The following is a 20,463-nucleotide window of genomic DNA, read 5'->3' on the forward strand; positions in this document are numbered from 1 at the left end:
TGAATTTTATTGTGGTATTCTACAATATATGGATGCTCAACTTGTATAAAAAACACACCAGTGCCTTGGACAAAGTGAGCAATTCAAATCTTATTTTCAATACAAATTTCTCATAATGTATACCATCATTTTCACCATTGAGGCCTTTTCTGTTAAAAAGGGGTCAGCTATTAAGCACAACTTTCTTAAGAAGGCACTATGAAAGGATCGAGCATCTTATTACGGGCAGTTATCAACTTTAGGACAACCCTAAGCACCGGTGTTAAGATTTTCATCGGGTCACATTTTGCTCAGCTGTAGCCGATGAAGCTAAAAAGATTGGATATGATTTGCTTGCTCTTCAAACTTCGCAATTTCTCCTGCAAACATGTGAATCCTTATAGTGATGAAGACAAAATGATGATATTCTCCCACATAATTCACCCAAAAGAGTAAATGAAACATTTTTCTAGGAGACAATATCGAAAGTCATCAAAGAGATCTAATTAATAGATGACTGAGATCTTTGAGGCTTTGCATTATGATGAGAAAATATATGAATACAAGGAAAGGAGATGGGGGTAAATTTTCTAAATTGTTTTTAAATAAAACTGCTCATAAACCCCTCGATCCATCTCCAACAATTGAAAGAATTGATCTCATGACATTCTCCCTCTCCTTATTAATATAAGAGAATGTGACACTAAGAAAGAATAAAAGAATCATTCTTGCTTTGTTTTGGATGCATAGCATGTCGAAGAAACTCAAGGAAAATAGCTGGCTCTAGCAAAATAAAAAATGTCTGTATTTATTTACACTACATTGCTTCGCTTGAGTTGCATTAATTGGCTTCTTAAGCTCCATTCCTTCACCTGTGGGAACAATAAACAATAGCATATTGATCAATATCTCTTTTCTTCTAACGCTTTAGAGCAAGTGGAAAAAGAACTAAAAATGGAGGTAAGGAGAAATTTGAGGTGAAGTTAGGAGTCACACCTGCAAATTATGTACCTCAGATAAGAGATTTCCACAATCCTCAGTTAGAGCTCTTTCGCTATTGACTACCCTAGCAAGATCTGAAGCTATATCTTCAATTCCTTCAGCCTATACTAAGAAAATAAAATCAATTATAACAGTCTATTAACGCAAATATGAAGGTGGAAAACAGTGAAGATTATGCTATATAAAGAAATAGTATGTACAACTGCAACCTAGTTGTTGATTGCTCATTTTTTTTCGATTGCTAGGACAAAATATCAATGTATTCACTTAAGAATGAACATCTAATTTGTTCTCAAGTGCTTATCTCTTTTAAAGATTTACTTCACTGATTCATAAATACTCGTACTAATAATGTGAAAAAGATATTCGCATGGAGCATCATTGAGTTCATGCTTGGCAGAGTTTGAGCAAACCTAATTAGTAGGTCCCTGATGCTCTATTTATATGCATACAAAGCTTCAAGAATTTTCCTCAATAGTCGACAGTGCACATCCCTTTCCCTATCCCATGGTGTTACCAAATTCAGGCAATCAACATTCTCTCACCTTTGGTAGAAAGCAACCAACATAGGGAGACAGTGACTCCACAATATGCATTGCAGATTCAAGGACTTCTTTTAGCTCTCTAACATCAGCCTGGAAATAAGAATTACACCCAGTTAATTATTACCATAACATGGTAAAAGAAAACAATCACATGAAGTACAAATATGAATGCAATTCTTACCCTCACATTCCCAATAATTGGAAGTCGGAGTGAAGCATCCTGCAAAGCCTTTGTTGCCCCAGAGAGCGAACTTGAGTAGCCTCCTTCAAGATCGGTCCACTCATCCAAATATGGCATCTAGAAGTAAAACCAACTATGTACATTTTAGAACAGTATATTCAATAGAAATCTTAGTCAAGCAACACATTTCCACCTGTTCTAAAAAATTTAGAATTTTTTGGGCGTGTAAGTTTATAACCTACTCACGGGCTAAAAGTTTTTAACCTATTTCTATAACAAAATAGTGATATACTAGCACAATATTCATTATAAAAAGTTCTTCCCAGTGCACATCACATTTATCTCACTGAAGTAAGAGTTGCTTCAGTTGCATCTGCAGTTTCTTATATGCTGTCTGGACAGATCAATCAAAAATAACGAATGTGCCAGCGAACAAATGGCAAGAAAGAGAACTAACATAGTTCAAGGGCACTACTACAGTAACCATTAACATCAAGATGAGAAGTTACTGCTACTGGAAACCATATGCTAATGAGTATCTAATCAACTTATATTGCCTGGTCAATTCTTTGTTAATTTCCACAAAGAAAAGAGCTAAGCAAACCTCCTCATAATAGATGCATCATGGAAGACGGTTCATCAATAAAATACCCCTACCTTCCACCAACACAACCTGATCACCTTAAAAAGGCCTCATAATCTCCACTTTATTTGTTCACAAGCATGGAAAACGTACACTAACGAAACTATAATATTCAAGCAATGTGATCGACCATAAGAATTCCATGGAAACTAAATATTCAAAGCCTGCTTACTATTTTGTTTATATGTATCCTTGAAATATTCTGCTGATTGTTTCTTCAATCCACTAACACTTCCGATGAAGTTATTTTAGATTGATTATGTCTACTCCAACCTGTGAGAACTTAATTGGGATCAACCTCATGGCTGGTAGTAGGAGCATATCGTTTCAATTAGAGGAGATCTATGGTGCATCCATTAAGTTATATGCAGGCCAAGCAGAAAAATAATTCAAAACCATATCAGAATCATCAACTCTGGTATCACATCAACTATGAATCATTCAGCAAGACTCTAGCATTTCAGCAAGTTATGTGGAGGCCAGCAAGAGAACAGTTCGAAGCCGCATCAAAATAAATGAACATTGAATCAGAATTAAACACTAGAAGAATCAGTCTTACCTGAGCTTTGAGAATGGAAAGCAAACTCTCCCTTCTTCTCAGTTGTTCAAGTTCAGTCCTCTTCTCTGTAACAGAACTTTGCAGCTCTGCAATTTTTACAGAGAGCCCAAAAAGTGATCTCTGCAAAGAATACAAGCTGTTCAGTTTGTTCCACAATAAACACAAAAAGCAAGCAGTCACTTTAGGGTTATGTCACGACTAACCTCAGCTGCAATCCTCCGAGCATGTACCGTGGCCTGTGCTTTGGCATTAACAAATCTCCATTGCAGATATTGGTTGTGGAGCAGCCGAAGCATATGGACATCTTCCTGCCGGCCAGATACCTTCCTTCCCTTTCTCAACTCCAATGCAAATTTGGTACTCGGGGGTTGTGGAGGCTTCAATGGAACAAGGGATCTATTTATGGACTTATTCAGATTTTGTTGGCAACTTGACAAAGCTAAATTCAGAGAGCGGTAACATAGAGGGTTTGATGCTCTACAAGAAGAATCCTCTCCACCATCTTGCCGGCTTGAGCTCCCTTCTGCTGCCCGTCTTGCTGACATGGTCGGCAAGAGGTCAGCCTCGGGCATGGAGGACCGCAGGTCTGAAACCGACCGTGCCCTGCAACTGCTGTGGCCTGGAAGCGGAGGGCTGTCACAGAGCCCACCGAGACTGCTGACGCTGCAAGTCTCTGAATCGGAGAAGTTTGCCACTGCAGAGGAGTTCTCCGAACAAGTTTCGTGGCGCCCATTGCCGCTGTCCTTCTCTGAAGGGAATGGGCCAGCTCGGGCAGGGGTGGGCGGTCTCGGGGTGGCCCTTCTTGCAGCCGATGCGCCAACACTCGTGGATCTCTGAAGGTTTTGGCTCAGATACATTGATCTTGGAGTAGTAATGCTGGTGCCGGAGCTAGTCCTATCCAAAGGGTATACCATCGGAGTGCCGGGCCTGGGTCTTCTTTTCACATCAATGGGTTTCGGGTGTTCAAGGGGCTGCTGCCGCTCACCGCCATTGTCATCAAATAACCTCACCACGGCCCGCTTCCTCTGAGTCCCACTCTCTTTACTCTGAATCCCTGATAACAGGGGAGTCTCCAAGCTGCGTCTAACCGAACCCATGGGCTGATTCTCATCTGCGAAGCACGCAGAGGACTCCGGTTCAGAACCAGTGGCATCAGGAGAAGAGGGGATCGACGGGGGCCGGCGCTGTTGCTTCTGCTGGGGATGGTGGTGTTTCTTTGGAAGAGGAAGAAGGGGGTGGGGGAAAGAGGGGCACGCCACTCTTGGAGAGGAGGCAAGATGGGGGTCTCCATAGGAGGAAGAAGACGATATGGGAGATGATGATGATGCCGTCATCATGTATCGGGAGCTCACCTCCCTCGCCCGCCGCCGTGGCCTCTTCTCGGTGGCAGGAGGATTTGTTGTGATCGTTGCTGCCTCCATTGGAGGGAGATCCTCCTTGTTCTCTACTTCCGAAGGATGATGATGGCTATTGGGATGATCTGAAGAGGATTTGAGATTGGGTTCCATGAGGACAGCAGCGATCTTAGGTAGACGAAATGGTGCGGAATGCTTTTCTTCCCCAAAATGGAACTTCTCAATCATTGGAATGGGGAGACACACTATCTAAGTGAAGAGATCAGAGGCGAGAGCGAGAGAGGAGAGAGAGAGAAGGAGAGAGAGAGAGGGGGGGGGGGGGGGGGGGAGATAGCCGTTAGGGAGCGAGGTTCACGCAACGGCTAGTTAACATTCTTAGGAGGCATTTAAAGCCGAAAATAAAGACGGTTCACGGCTGCAACGTTCGAAAATGAGCGCAACAAACGGGCTGCTGGGGATACGTTTCACGGGCACTATCAGATTCGTGCGCACAAATTTCAACGCATTAGCCATACAGAACCAAGCCGTGGAGCACAGCGAAGGAGCACGGGAGAGGAAGGACTCCTCAGGGCTTGCAGCTGATCATCAAAACATCAACAACCAGGTTTTGGCAAACAGGTTAGGTGGACGGAGAGAGAGAGGTTTCTTGTTCTCTATTTCAATTCGGTGAGCTAGAAGTTGACAAGCCTTTAACTTCACCAGTTTGAGCAGGCACCATTACATCAGGGCTGATTACGTGCCCTAAAGTCCATTAAAAACACCAACAGCATAGTGGGCTCCGTGCGCTCAATTCAATGCATGCATACGCACGAAGAGAGTATGCCAATGAAAGCTCATTTGATGGTTGCACCGATTCACTAAGAGTCCAGACTTCATAGGATTTGGTGCGAAAACCTTAAAACATTTGCCACAGGACCAGCAATCCATTATGGAAACCAGAAGGACATAATTGACATCTGTTTCTTTCATATAAAAGCTGATATGTATGTACATACAGAAACTAGCCAAGAATTTCATCTCTGTAATAGCCCTCGATGTCAGGTACGATCCATCCCTTGAGCCACATAATGATGTGATAAATATTTTGTAAGGCCAATTACAATCTCAATGCCATGCATATGCACCCATGCCCTCAAAATCCTCCTCTTCTCGTATTCTGGGTTGGTTCCTCTGAGAACACAAGATTAACGCAAAAAATGAGTAATTGGAAAATAAAGCAGCGACAGCTTTGGCAGGCCTTTATCATGTATACTAAATGACACAAGTTTCAACAAGCACAAGATCAGAGGTGCTACACATAAACAAGGCGTAGTTACTAGTTGCAGGGTTTGGAACACTGGGCTTCGAGCATCTTGTATCACTAAAATCGAATGAAAAAAAGGTGAGCTTATGAGTATTTGAGAGGTTCGGTTGCATATTTGTAGGCAACCAAATAGCTGCATCAACCTTCTTGCAATCAGATTGCATTTGCTAGGCGCAATTGTAGGCAATCAAGCAGCCCTCTAGACTAAAACAGGTTCTTTTTTTTTTCCCTCCCCAATCCACCTAGCCATCAGGATTATCTCCGCTAACATGCTTGATGATGTATAAATACATAAATGATAGTGCATCAATCAGGGTACAATATCATGCCTCTCGCAAAGAGGGTCAAATAAGACAAAAGATGATACACTAACTTAGACCCTCATTTCAAGGTCAGGGGTTACAGCCTTCCTCTTTAATTTATTATCAGTTTGTGAATCAGTAGCAGATTTCATTTCTACGTCCTCAGCTGAGCTTACTCTCTCTAGTTTAACAGTGCTATCGCCCTGCTCTGCCAGTTTGGGATCACTTTTACCTGCACCATCAGGAGCATTTAAACCCAAGCTCAAATTTAAATCTGTTCCCTTATCTTCTGCAGGTGCTTGATCCCTGCCTGTAGCCTGAAACACAAAAACAATCATCCGTATATCGTTCAAAAAGGGCATTTTGGAAAAATGGTGGCAAGTCCCAAGAGATGCCTATATCAGCTTTGAGTAACAAGAATATGAGATTTTGCAGATGGTTAACTTGAGATTTTTAAGGTGCAAGAAGTCTAATTGAGATGGGCATGAAAGTGCTGACCTAGGACTACTGGTCAGCCAAGAGTTGGAGTTGAAAGATGAAACAGGGAAAACGAGTCTAGATTCTAAATGTTTTGCACATGAATATTTGACATTCCTTTAAGAGCTAACTGATAAAATTAGCCAACACCTAGGTGCAGTTACGACACTCATGGCACAGGTCCACAACAAGATATTCTTCAGGATTAGAAGCATTTGACATTTACGTGCACACCCATACTCAACACTTGTACCCAAATCCATATAAAATAAACAGCAAAATCTGTCGCTTCATCAATTTTGAACAGGTAATTGACTTATAGACTGCATAACTGGTGCTATAAATCATCCCACACAAGTATCGGGAAACTGTACGATCAAACAGGTTTATATTATTTTAAAAAGAGGTGTCTATAACATCCTGTAAAGAAAATAAAAAATGAAGGTTCAAATTGAGAAGCAGGAAATTATATTTATAAAACAAAAGGATGACAATAGTTGTTTGTGAAAAACAAGACAGCATGTTCACGTGGATATCATCAGATAAGTAAATTGATCTGCTTGCATAATGAGATGCTGTATATATGAAATATAGGAAATATCTAAATGCCACCTGAGTTTCTTCCATTGAAGCATCATTCATATCAGGTTTCCCCTCAGACTGATTAGCTTGGACAGTCTGTGCAGAACTATCAGCATCACGTGCTTTGTTCTCCTCCTCAGACTTCACAGCAGCCTCTTGCTTTTGCTCTTCAATTACAGAAATCTGCATTATTCATATGATCTAGTAAATATCAGCGGAAAAGACTAGGAAGAGAATGCTGCAATAACTTAGTGTTCTTCAAACTTAAGTTTACCGACTAGCTTATGATAGACAATAATGAATATGCGACTAATAGCCTAATACACTTATACATATAGATAGTGATGCCATATAGTTCATCATCATAACTGGTCAAGACTGAAGAGAAGCTATCAAAGGATTAAACAGCACTCCAATTGAAAGCATAAGGTTAGCTGCTCAATGACGTGTGAAAAAGTTAACATGCTTCCACCTAGGAGTGGCATGATTCTTTCTTCTGTTTCTGTGATGATCTATAAGGGTCCATGGTAAAAATAGATACGATGAATCTCATCCACTAAATATGCACAAGTATATTGCATAATGTAATGTCATCTTCATTTCACCATGTGCAGTTACTTCTAAAATACTTCATCAAGTTATGCTCTATTTCAATATGCCATCTTCATTTCAAATCCTGTTCGATTTTTTGCTGTTCATCAAAATACCAATATGATTTACACTAAATCAGTAAGTGCTGTTACCAGTATATGCTACAGAAAATTATAAAAACAACTTCAATATCCAAGAGACTTAAAATATCAAAGAAACAGAACTCAGACTCTAAAGAACCCATACTAGGATCCTAACTCACCATCAAATATCAAGCCATGCAAATAGGCTAAAGGAAACTTCCTAGATATGTTTTCTCCAAAACTATGATTCTATCAACCCTAAAATCCTACGAGTCAACCAAAATAGAGCGCAAGGGAGAAACAACATTTTAGCAAAAGTTGTTTTGTTTGGTCAATACATCTAAATTAGATTAGCAAGCTTGTATATCAGTGTAAAATCATCAAAACAACCTTAAAATTTACGGAACTATGACTCTAAAGGCCTATAAATCAATTTCCTTATGTACTTCCTGACTAGGTCTCAATCCATATCCACTCACAGTAAAGTCTAAAAGAAGGCTGTCATGATAAACCCTCAAGATCACAACCACATCAAATTTAAAATTTTCAAAAATTCCCTTAAATTACATCACAAAATGAAACAAAAAATAAATATTCTTTTAAGTCAACCAGACTATACTGATGTTTCATATTTTGAGCATACAGTCCCTGAAGTCTCTGTTGTTGGACCAATACCGCATAGCTATCCAAATTCAAAGGTGATCTCGGCCACCTCAAGCTACGGTTGGACTGACATAGACCAATAAATGTCCATGAAAGTCGGCCTTAGGAGCATGAGCTACATGCGAGTCATGCGACCCCAGAATCTCTCGGGCTTAAACAAGCAAGAACCTGGTCCTCCCGCTGCATATGAAGGAGGTTTCATCAACATAATTGCACACGCAGTACATCTTCGCAAGCCTTCTAAACACACATTGCATGCACGTCATTGATGCTACGAATTGAATAAGCTTATGTCCAGGAAACAGAGCAAGTAGCACACCTAAGGCACAACCACAGACATAAACAAGCATAGCTTCACGCTTGTGAGAAACAAGCATAAGCCCCGAACTATCTCACCACCTCATCCGAAATAAACCCTAACCATCAACGTTTGGCAGAGGGGAGAGACTCTGCAACCTTCTCCAATGCATCAACCCCGGAACATCAGTACCCTCCCATGGATCTACTCCCACAGTACAGTTAATACGAAGACACATCGAAACTTATGAGAAATGGCAAACCAACCAACTAAGAAATAAAACTTTAAGCCAAAACCATAACATGAGCAAAGATAAATCATCCAAATATGTTTTGTGTCAGCAATCTTCTAATTTTTTTAAAGAAGGAAAGGATTCTTGTCATTATTTTATGTTTTTTTATAAGAAGAATAGCTAAAAGGCGGAGACTTTGACCCCGTAAACAGCCAGGGAGAAGGAAAACCCTAACGCCCAACAAGGCCGACAGAAGAAAAGCCCACCCATTTTAAATCCCAAGGCCATCTAATCCAAGATAGAGGAATTCTAGGTCAGCAGACGAAGAGAATCAGCTTACCGGGACGTATCGGAACTTCTTCCGGGGCGGCTCCTCGGGCTGGGCGGCGGCGGACGCGTCCTTCCCGGTGACCGCGGCGGCGGCTCCCCCGTTGGCCTGGGAGGAGATGGGAGTCCACTTGTAGAGGAGGAGATGGGAGTGGTTGTTGTTGTTGGTGGCGGTGCCGCCGTTGACGGCGGCGTTGGAGGAGGCGTTCGAGTTAGGGTTGGAGAGGGGGACCCACTTCTTCTTCCACTTCCGGACCGGTCCGCTGAAGACCGTCGCCGGCCCGTACCGGGTCGACGACCGGCCCAGCCGGGCCCCCACTCCTTCCATTAACTGGTCCTCGCCGGAAGCAGAAGAAGGAAAGAGAGAAGAAGAAGAGGGGAAGACTGGTTTCGGTTTTAGAGCTTCCAATAGCAGGGCGTGGAGAATAAAGACGAGATAAACAAATTAGGCCAAGAGGGTGTATATGTATAAAAATATGGAGTGCATTTATAAATTCCTTCATAAAATATTTTCTTTTGTATTAACCTCTGGAAAGATTGATATTACAAATAAGCCCCCGAGTTTCACGTACCCTCGATCCCGCTCCCATTGCGTCAGCCATTTGCAGATCAACCCTGCCACCAGTATTTGAACAAGCACACAAGAAATTCAAGTACTTCTTTCCAACGGCCACCTAGACCGAGTTGAACTCCTGCTTGCCCTCAAACAAGTTTAAGAAAGTCTAGAGCTTTCACACAAATTGGTTGATCATTTTCACTCTTACTTCTTACTATTTATTTGAAATAAAGGCCTTGTTTGTGTAGGTGACTTTGTAAATCTAACTACAATCATGTTCTGTTTTGGTAAAATATTTTTCAATAATAATGAATTCCTTGAAATGCTGCTTGGATGAAATAGCGGAATCACACTTGATATGGATCAACTTCTTAAATAATTGCATAAGTAATTTGATCACAATCTAACTAACTATCCATAGATCACACTACCTAAACAAAGATATCTGGGAATTTAGTCAAACTAACTTGGGCCTGACCATAAGCCGACAGCACAATGACAATGTGATTGGCGACAACATATCATGATGGAGCCATGGAGGTGGTGAAGGCAGAGCGGGGAGATGAGCGAGAACAGAGTAGGTAACAGATATGGCACATCAGACGTATAACACGGCATTAGAGCTTTACTAATAACATATAAAATAAGATAATAACCATTAGAGTTTTTCAAAGCAATTCGATTTAATATCTCAGTGCATTACCTTCCTGGTTAACCATGGGATCCATTTGTCATCCAAATCCCAGCCTACAGGAGGTCCGGACATGGACTGTATCAAGCTTGATGACACTGTCAAACTTGCATCCCTCGCCAACAACACGAAGGGAAAAAAAAGATCCAATTTGCACCGAGAGATTTTGGGTTGATATGAGTCTACATAAGCTAAGCAATAAATGAATCCAGCATGAAATCTAATATAATCCTACTGGATTACCCAAACAAGCCCTAAATAAATAAAAATTTCTGAATAATCGACATTAATATGGACAAGGAATTCTTCGAGCATTATAGCAAGAGTTACAGCTCTGTAGCATGATTCCATACAATTACAAAGACAAAAAGGGGAGACAGTAACCGCATACATTTTCTCTTAAAAATACATTCTGGACCGAAACCTTGGGAATGTAGAATATCAACTTCATATCTATGCTTCAAATGTCAGGAAGATCTTGATATGCAACTTTTTCTGCTAAGCAACATAGAATGCACACGGGATGTATGAACTCAAGAAGAGCTATCCATAGGGGTTTCACTCCCAGTTGGAAGGATGGCACTAAAAGCACTGCTTTCCATGATTCTCTGATCCGTATTTCTCCCAGATCCAAAGACAAAATTACTGGGGGTGGTGTTCGGACCAATGCGTTCAAAGATGGATGGCACGGTGGGCTGATTGAACATCTGAACTGGAGGATTACTGATTGTCTTGGAATACCCAAACCCAAAAGATGGAACCGAATCTGATGGAATCAGAGGTTGGACAGGCACAGGCTCATTGGATCCAAAGATCTTCTGCCCATACTCTAGTAACTGCTGATGAAAAGCTGGAATTCATGAATCATGATATGAGTAAACCGGCAAAATGAGCAGGTTACATGGAAGATTGTGGCTAATAACTCGAAGCTAGGTCATGATAGCTGAGATCATATTCAACAAAGAAAATAAAGCTTCGTCTTCCACAAGATTAAACAGTCATCCCCTGTGGGAATATGGAGGGGTAGACGTGCCAGAGGGAAAGAAGAGAAAAGTTGGGGGTGGGGGGTTAGATACAAGAATAACCCAAGCTTCGACTTTTGATAAAGAAAGTCTTATGAAGTGTATTGCAAGTTTTTAAATATTCGACCCCATATTCCTGAAGTAACATCTGCTGGGTAGAAGACAAACCTGGGGACAACTCCACCATCGGCCTACGATGTCTAACCCACTGATAACTTTGTGCAAATTGCCATCCTTTGCTTTTCATCAAGTAGGCTATTACAAAAGCTGCTGACCTGTCAAAAGGAGATGAAGCAACAGTGTATATATAGAAGAAGATTACATAAGTAACATATCTGCTCAGAAATGTTAAATAGAAACAAACCTATTTTTGCCTGACATGCAGTGAATGAGAACCCGCGCCTTGTCCCTTTCACATTGCTCTGCATTAGAATATCAGATATAACAAAATTTAAACAAAAGCTGCATGAGCTGCAAATACGACCAAGAGAAACCAAATTCAGTATGGTTAGTATCCAACTCCTCGGCAAAAGTTAATGAATAATCACATGATATGTAGGTATGGAGCGTATCATCATCCAAGAAAAAAGAAAGAAAGACCACAAATAGGTTTAATTAAAAAAAAAACAAATTATCCCTGATGACAGCCCAATGCAAAAAGCAATTTTGTATAAAAATGTCATCTAGAACCATAACCCAATACTTAGAAAACAGAAAATGGGGCTACTAGCTTACAGCATGAACAAATTTAAGGCCTAAATTATCCATAAACAAGAGTTGTTGATTTGTTTCATATCTTCTTCAACAAATTTATCAGCATCTCCTTATCTCTGACCCATATAGATCAAAACTCAGCACTCTTCATTCGGCACTCTTTTCATCTTCATTGTCTTTGGACTAGTTGCAACTTATGATATCCTTTAATGTAAAATTCCTAAATTACTATATACCACTGGTTCTCTCATGATGACCTTAACATACATCTTATATAACATGGCTCACAATAACCTTAGCATTGCCAATTTGCTAGAAACATATGAATCGTTTAGTCTAACCTCTTTGTAACGATCAAAATCACTCCAAAAGCATTTCTTCAACTAATTTTCAGTCCCTTATACTCAACCTTCATTAGTTCAATTCAGCACGTGCTTTTGTCATTTTTCTATGTTTTAAGAGGCTTGTTTGTAATTTTTAACAATATAAATCTAACACTGTGTCATTGTTCCCACTCCTTGAATGTCCAAAGTTGGTTTTGTGATAAATGGAAAAAGATACAGGAAGGTTAATCATGGTCCAGGCCCATTATAACTTCCAATTAATAATTTTATCACAATTATTTCTCAACCTTGTCATTTCTACCTCTATGCCCTCTAATATAACTTCAGCCCAACCAAATTACTACCTTTCCATGACCTATAATGTGATTTCCCTAATTAAGCACTTATACATTCTCATCTAGATAACAATTAAAAATTTTAAAATAAGAACATTCAAGGATGGCATTGCTAGAATAAAGTAATGCCAGTTTGGGGTTCTCAAATGGCCCTACCCCCCCTCCACCCCCCCCCCCCCCCCCCCCCCCAAAAAAAAACACACACACACACACAAAAATAGAAAAGAAAAGAAAAATCACAAAAGAGGGGCAAGGGAAGATGCCACTATTATTATTTAGAGTATTTAACTAATATCAATTGTTTAGGCTTAAGAGAGAACCCAGAATATTTGTTACGGATACCTCAAATGCACACACAAAAGAGGAGATAGGCTATTGTTTTTCTCAAGATAATTTGAGCGAGGCACATGAATTCATAAATAGAGAGCGCCAATATAACATGGCAGTAATATTTGCATGTGGTTTTGAGTCAGATTTGCATGGCGGGTATGTGCTTATGTGTTCATAATTGTCATGTGATTGTAATTACAGGAAGAATATATAAAACAGAAATTAAGAGCCAATAGAGTGCACTACTTGATATGATGTAATTTCCTATGATACTTCCCAACCTTTCCTCAGAAGTAAAAAGGTCTATGCATCAAAGTCCTTCGATATATAGAACAGATGTAAGAACCAATACAGTGCACTCATCATAATGATGGAATATGCAATGCTACCTCCCTGCTGTTACTCAACAGTAAAAAAGTGTACCTACGTCAGAGTTGTTGGCAATAGGATGAAGGCATTTGTCGGCAGCATAGAGTTGGATGAGGCAGGGGTGCATGGATAAGCACAGACAGGATGCAAAAGTCAGGATGTATCATTGAAAATGGTTAAAAGCAAGAGATATCCAAAGGTGTATGCATATAATAACTAATAAAGATAATAATACTTAATCATAGCTGCCGCAATAGTAACACACTTATAGAGTTTTTTATAAATCTAAGAGCATGCATTTATTCACAATAATGAAGGGGTACAAGGGACTTGACAACTTGATATTTCTTTTATAAGTCAATACAGCCTGTCGTCAAGGAGATAATTTAGCTCAACACATTTTTCACTGCAATCGATTAAAAAAATAAAAAAATTGAACAGACACTCAAATGCGCAATTGTGGGAAACTTGTGATCTGACATATATAACAATAGAATCATAAGCATACCTAAAAATTGGATTGCATCATCAAATTGCAAGTGCTTGTCATCTTGGAGGCAATGATATGTGAAAGAATTCTTATACAGATTTTGGCATGCAGGCACAGTCTGCACATAGATAAAACAACATATAAGTGTATCAGGACAATGTCATCTTGAAAAAATGGTAGTATCCACTTCCTCCTGGCCGAGACATAAAAGCATAACAAAAACAAGAAGATATTATAAGAGCTGACCTCTCAAGGAATAAAACAAAAGGCTATGATGGATGGTTGTATAAATATTCCAATTATTCTTCTTATTTGGATTCCCAACTTGACGTCATCGGCACAGAAATAAAAAGGAAATCCATAACCAAAAGGCAATAAAACCACTAAAGGAAGCATGGAATTATTAAGGAAAAAGAAAAAAAGGAAAAAAAAGAAAGAAAAAAGAAACTTATTTGACTATGTCAAGATTCTAAATACAGCTATTTTTAGCTAATAAAATAAAATCTGAAGTGGCGCGTACCAATATCAGCTATAAACTCATTTCTGGTTTCAAATGTTTTAGCTAGACAATGACAATAAAAATGTAATTGATAACAAAAAGAACATAAACCCAATGAAAGGAAAGGAGTGGATCTGGATCTAGAACCTACAATTTCCCAATTTTCAATAAGTACCATACCGACCAAACTTATTAGTTATTGCACAGACGAAACTTCATTGATTAGTTGATCAGAAAAAGGATGCTGAAAACAATATTCATGTCAAGGTGTTGTTGATTTGTTTGTTGTCAATAAATACTGGATTGGCGCATGCAATCAATAAGACTGATAACAACTCGACTAAGATAAGTAATTTGTTTGACTCATTCTTTCTAAAAGAATAAATCTTTTAACCAGTTGTCGCGACAAAATTATAGAAGAATCCTGCAGATGATAAATTATATAAGATCTTTACAACCTCGTATTCCCTTCCATAGTCCGTATAATTTCTCTACATATTAGTCCAGTTTGATCCTTCCTCAAAGGAGCATGATTTATGAATTGCATAGAGTTGAGTAGTGTTTGGCTTCTACAGCATAGGACATAAATTACTTCAGTTAGTTGACCCAGTTCTTCTCATGTCCAAGGCATTTCCAAGTTGTGCCATAGTTCTGCTATCGAAACATACAAGCCAAAAATTTCATCTTTACTCTAAATCATGCGTAACAACCAATAAGGTGCATATGTACCATTGTCAACTTTTTTGTTTCAGCAGTCCTCTATTTTCTCCTGACTTGACTATGAAGATCCACCAAATTCATACATATTCTCTAATGAATATCACATTATGAAAAAAAATAATTTTCACTAAAGCTAACTAAAATACATTATTGCATGGTGTTTGAAATGCAAATATTTAACAGAGCACCCAAAATCCCCACATAACTTAACAACAATCTTCAATTCCAGTTTTTCAAATAAAATCCGCCTACAAGAAAACCACCACTCAAAATGTACACCATTCAGAATCTCCGGTGCCATGCATGGCTTTCTTTTCCTTGCCTCAAGTTTTGGTAATTGTATTGCGGGAAGTCCCATAGAGACGAAGCAGCTTGCTGGAAAACCCAATAGAAAAGGGGATAGGATGAGACTTACTGGGAAAGCTTGCATTTTATCACCATAAGATCGGCAACAATCATGGATATAGCAGCAAACCAACCTGTGTACAGCTTGAAGGCTTTAGGATCAATCCAACATACATACAAGTGTTGAACGCCAGCATCCTTGCAATTATCACATTATGGTCATTATTTTCCTTATTAAGCCCCCCTGGTTTAATCACTCACTATTTAACGTGGGAATGTGCCCCTATCCCTTTCTATTTAAAATCAATTTAGCTTACTTTTCTAAAAATCTAATTACTATATTTTGGGAGGGAGGAACTAATAGACAAGTTTATCCAACAACGAACATATAAATATGCACAAAGATTGTATGGGGAAATTATTTTTCTTAAATAAGTTTTAATCCAACGTAACCATTCTTCCCCTGTTATGCCCGAGTATAGCTCCATGGATGTACATATTGGTTGCTTCAGTTTGGTAATCAAATTCTTAATAAACAAAACAGTACACAAAGCTCCAATTTTTCTAATAGGAATCTCCAAAAAAAACAAAAAACAGGGACCCAAGTTCATTCCACGTTTTGAGTTCTCATCATTACTTATTCATCAGAATAAAATACCAAAGTTCCCATTTTTATAACACAGAGTTCCAAGAATCATTAACTAAAGCTCAAGTTCCACCAGCTAACCAGCTATCGTTAGTCTTGATGATTATCAAAAATACCAAAATTATGATTTCTTTCAATAAAAGTACCAAACGATCAGTTCGAAAACATGCAACGCTTCTCAAATCTCCCATGAACAGTAACGGTTCGAGATTGACTTACATTGAGGATGCGGGAGATGCCGAGGGTCTTGAGGAGCTCCGCCCTGGACGCGTTGTCGTAGCTCCCTAGATAGAGGAAATCCTTCAGGATCTCCGACGGGAACGCGCCGCCCTGCTGCACCGACCGATCCTCCGCCGCCGGGATCCGGTGACCGCACACCCCACAGACCTCCCCCTCCTCGTACTTGTGGTAGTGGCCGCAGACCCCGCATGGGTTCTCTCTCTCCCTCTTCCTCATCGCACGCGATGAGCACCGAAATCCCTCTAAAAAATGCAATCGAGATCAAACCAAGGAGAATCGAGCTGTGCGAACGGCGCCTCAGATCGAGAGTGGCGATTCCGAGATCGAGAAGCGCGAGGAGAGGATCGAATTGAGGGTTTGTTCGTGGAGCTGGGTGAAGAAAAGACTTCAGAGAGGAACCCAGAGGCAAAGAAAGGAACCGGGGCGAGAACTTTTGAGAGGGGAGAGGGCTGTGGCTTTACTGAGATCGATGTCTTCTTGGTACGCAAACGTAGACCCCAAATGTGACTTGAATTGGGTGCAGTGGGGCCTCAAGGATCGGGGAGGTAGTAATGAAGGTGGTGTCATTTTGTGGGTCTCTTGAAGGTGCCCTGAACATTTCTGTTTACGATAGTACATATGTGACACTTAGTCCCGTAATGGTATGTACTGATATTTTGCCTGACCTAAATGAGATTCTTTCTAGGATGACACCTTAAGCAAGGCTGGTTTGGGTTCTTCAAAGCTGATTTATTTCACTTGAGTTGGAAGATGGAAAAATTTTATAAGAAATTAAAATTTTTGGTATCTCCAATGCAGTATATCAAAATCTCGATCAACATGTTAAAATCAATACTAATAATTCTTTTAACTAATGATTTTAAATTTTACAGGTTTCCAAACTATTAAAAATTAATAGGTTATTGGAATATTTCAATACCGGGGATGAGCAGGCTGGGACTGGATCATAAATTCGGAACATAAAAATAACCGCTTCACATATGAATAAGAGTGTGTACAACTAATGGGGGTCAAGAGAAGAAAGCCTTCATGATAATTTGTTATAGGATAGCAGAAAAGGATCAGACAAGGGCGCTTGAGCGTCCATCGAGCCCAGGCTGAAACAGGAAAGTTCTAAACTTTCAACTTACTAGATCAGATATGATATTTTTGAGCTACTTGTGTATCGAATGGATTTCTTTGGACATGACTGGCTTCAGTCTAATTCAAACAATATTTCATTGTGAATCTGTGATAGGTAGTTTTCACTGGGAACTGCATATGATGGGCTTGAACTTCGCAAGTTATCCGGCCCACTTTATCTTCCATTAGTTGGAACTTACCCAACCCATTTATAATTTGGCAGGGAAATCTAGGTTGTTGGTAGCATGCAATACCTTTGTGGAGGCCCGATTAATGCAAGTTCAGGGAGAGGGAGGGAGCCCAGGAAGGGACGGCGGTAAAAAGGCCCAAAGCAGCAAAAACTACCACCCTCTGGGATAAACGCGAGAGAGAGAAGGGAGAGGAGGGGAATGGAAGAGAGATCGGTGGCGCCGGCCGTGGGTTGGGTCGGTGGAGACGCTGCAAGAAGAAAAGGGTGAGTTGCCATGGCGGTGGGAGCGGTGGAAATTTTTTTTTAGTAAATTAAAAACATAAAGCCAAATAAGTATAAGTACTGTTGGTTTATTAATAATGTATTTAATTTGAAATTTTAAGATTTTAGAATCCTATATCAAATATTTATTGAAACATGAAATTAATTAAATATAAATATTTATCTTAGACTTTCGAAGAATTTAGTTTTTTAAATAGATAAGATTTAATTTTTTATCTTTATCTATGTTCTCTTATAGTTCTACGGAGATTTTACGAACATATCTCTAATTGTTTCTCATGCGGTATCTTAAAAGGAAGCATAGAGATGCTTTTCCTTCTCATAAGATATTTCGAAGGGATGCTTCGCAAATGGACTCTTTGAAAGATTTTTGTAGATGAAAAGATGCATCTAATCTGATAGTGATCACAACTCTTAATGAATTGATGGATTATGTGAAGGGATACATTAAAATAATACTGAAGCATCTAATTATACTCACTCTTTTACATTTATAAATAGAAAAGAAATCATACTTTCCATCCATCAAAACATCCCTTTTGCATCTGAATAACTCCAAATTAAAGAAGAGAATTAAGAGAACTAAGTGAGTGAACTCAAGTGCACGTAATAAACATTCAAGAAGAGAATTGTGTCCACGTATAAGAGGATTGAGAGATTGTTTCAATCAAATTTGTTGATTTTCAATGCATTTGGATTTAGCTAGTTCAGGTTCGACCTTGATTCTTCTTTGTTGGAGCACACTTTAAGGAGATCATGAAGCGATTCGTTTTATCTTGAAAGTCGACCATCATCAACCGTTTGCACCTAGGCATCGCGAATTCTACTCTAAAAGAAGTGTCTTTCATAGCATGCTCGAGCCGGATAACATCAGAACTTAATCTATTATTTAGTGTGTGCAAAAAGTCATTAGTTAAATATTGAAGATAAAACAATAAAATCAGATAAGAAAGATTTATAAAATTTTAATGGATAGATTATTTTTCAACAAGTACAACCATAAGTATTAGTGAATAAAATATTTAACAGAAAGATATGTTCTAAAATTTTATAATATTCAATATATATAATTGGCTATATAAGATGCCATTCAGTCAGCTATACCGTTAGCTTTCTTAATATAAGAAACCTCAAATATGAATAATAAATACAATAATCGATAGCAATCTAGAAGGAGAGGATGAAGTCTGATTTCAGTAGGCAATAGATTACTGAACCATCTAATAACTATTTGGAAGTCTCCCTCCAAATAAATATTGATTGCCTGCAATGTTTAAATAGTATAAGACAACATTTATACAATTCCGTCATTAGAACAACTGTCATAGATCATAACAACATCCATAGCCATAAAAGCATCACTAGCACTTTTAATGATAAAGTAGTGGAACGCATATGAACATGTATTTAGTCACATATTAGTTATTGGTTGAGTAGATTTTCGGTATTTATATAGGATCAAAGAATCTAATGTGCCGTGTAAGGCATGAGAGAACTTTAAGGGGCATCCCTGGTGGGTATAGCATTTATTTTTGGAACGTTGTGGGTTGTATTTATGTGAATGATGCATGTGGTGTCAGCTGTGAAGTAGTTTGTGAAGATCGTAAATAAAGCTCGGCTATCGTCCAAATTATATATGGCTTGGGAAGCTTCTCGCTGGAGATCGAGCCACGTGGCTCACATAAACATGTGTCCAGTGTAACATTTGCCATCTCCATGAATGGTTCTCATGCTGCAACAAAACTCATCATTGCTGGAGTTCTAATTTATAAGAAGATTTAAATTTTAAACATAAAATTAATCTAATTTCTTATTTGTTAGTTGTTCCAAAAAAATTTTTCTAAGTTCTGCATCAAACATACAGAAGCAATTTTTTTAAAATAAAAATTTTTTTCTCAAAAAGCCTAAGCTACCGACCATGCATGCGCTCGGCTCGATCATGCCATTGCCATTGCATATCTTTTTGCCTCATTGGTCAAAGCCTCCAACAATTATGCTCATTAAAAGATTATCGAGCTGAGTTGGAGGTTGAAATGGCTGTAATCCTCTGTATAAAAAGGCAAATCATATTTTTGGGACAGTGTTGACATGCTTCGACTGGAACAAATTTTTAATCAATTAATTTTCAAAATTTTGTAGTCAAAAAAATTTTATTTAAATTTATTATTTTTAAAGCATAAATAGTAATTTTTAGGTGTATTTTATTGCTACGGTCATATGGCTCAGGAAAAGGGTATAAGTGCCATATGAAAGCTCACAAAATATCCTTACAGGTGTGTGCTCTCTGCTGGTCCGCATTCAATTCCCCGCTGATTGGTTAAACCGAGAAATTTGCAGGTAAATAGGAGGAAAAAAGTTATTGGATCATAGTTTGCAGCTGGTTTGATGGATCTTGTCGTGAGGATGCTGGAACTTCACACGCCAGGGTCTAAGAGCATGTCTTTTG

The 20,463-nt window shown here is 39.0% G+C and overlaps 2 protein-coding genes across 6 annotated transcripts; both read right to left on the reverse strand.

Annotated features, from left to right (window-relative positions):
* Positions 1-480: 480 nt before the first annotated feature.
* LOC103702432 (protein ENDOSPERM DEFECTIVE 1-like) lies at positions 481-4,578 on the reverse strand. The gene is made up of 6 exons (XM_008784872.4): positions 3,113-4,578; positions 2,910-3,029; positions 1,708-1,824; positions 1,527-1,616; positions 976-1,083; positions 481-851 (listed from the first exon to the last, which is right to left on the reverse strand). Exons 1-6 carry the CDS (start codon positions 4,490-4,492, stop codon positions 792-794), a joined length of 1,875 nt encoding a protein of 624 aa, XP_008783094.1. The 5' UTR covers positions 4,493-4,578; the 3' UTR covers positions 481-791.
* Positions 4,579-5,117: 539 nt separating this feature from the next.
* On the reverse strand, positions 5,118-16,861 carry LOC103702329 (protein-tyrosine-phosphatase IBR5). 5 transcript variants are annotated; one of them, XR_005512469.1, is made up of 6 exons: positions 16,403-16,860; positions 13,992-14,091; positions 11,756-11,813; positions 11,560-11,666; positions 6,959-7,111; positions 5,118-5,434 (listed from the first exon to the last, which is right to left on the reverse strand). XR_005512469.1 is itself a non-coding variant. In XM_008784708.4 (5 exons), exons 1-5 carry the CDS (start codon positions 16,637-16,639, stop codon positions 10,903-10,905), a joined length of 819 nt encoding a protein of 272 aa, XP_008782930.2. In that variant the 5' UTR covers positions 16,640-16,859; the 3' UTR covers positions 10,609-10,902. The 5 variants fall into 5 exon arrangements, 3 of the variants coding, with proteins under 3 accessions (XP_008782933.2, XP_008782930.2, XP_008782931.2); XR_005512468.1 differs by lacking the exon at positions 5,118-5,434 and adding an exon at positions 5,823-6,186 and having other exon boundaries at positions 16,403-16,858; XM_008784708.4 differs by lacking the exons at positions 5,118-5,434; positions 6,959-7,111 and adding an exon at positions 10,609-11,219 and having other exon boundaries at positions 16,403-16,859.
* Positions 16,862-20,463: the final 3,602 nt, after the last annotated feature.

This window comes from Phoenix dactylifera, chromosome 7, assembly GCF_009389715.1.
Source record: "Phoenix dactylifera cultivar Barhee BC4 chromosome 7, palm_55x_up_171113_PBpolish2nd_filt_p, whole genome shotgun sequence".
In the NCBI taxonomy this organism is placed as follows: Eukaryota; Viridiplantae; Streptophyta; class Magnoliopsida; order Arecales; family Arecaceae; genus Phoenix; species Phoenix dactylifera.

Excerpts from the sequence above, each read along its gene's own strand:
- LOC103702432 (XM_008784872.4), bottom strand. The coding sequence starts at position 4,492 with ATGATTGAGAAGTTCCATTTTGGGGAAGAAAAGCATTCCGCACCATTT. Across the intron at positions 1,825-2,909 it reads TTTCCATTCTCAAAGCTCAG|ATGCCATATTTGGATGAGTG; the intron begins GTAAGACTGATT and ends TTTTACTTCTAG. Across the intron at positions 1,617-1,707 it reads CAATTATTGGGAATGTGAGG|GCTGATGTTAGAGAGCTAAA; the intron begins GTAAGAATTGCA and ends TCTTATTTCCAG.
- LOC103702329 (XM_008784708.4), bottom strand. The coding sequence starts at position 16,639 with ATGAGGAAGAGGGAGAGAGAGAACCCATGCGGGGTCTGCGGCCACTAC. Across the intron at positions 11,814-13,991 it reads TGATGCAATCCAATTTTTAG|AGCAATGTGAAAGGGACAAG; the intron begins GTATGCTTATGA and ends ATTCTAATGCAG. Across the intron at positions 11,220-11,559 it reads GATGGTGGAGTTGTCCCCAG|CTTTTCATCAGCAGTTACTA; the intron begins GTTTGTCTTCTA and ends CATGAATTCCAG.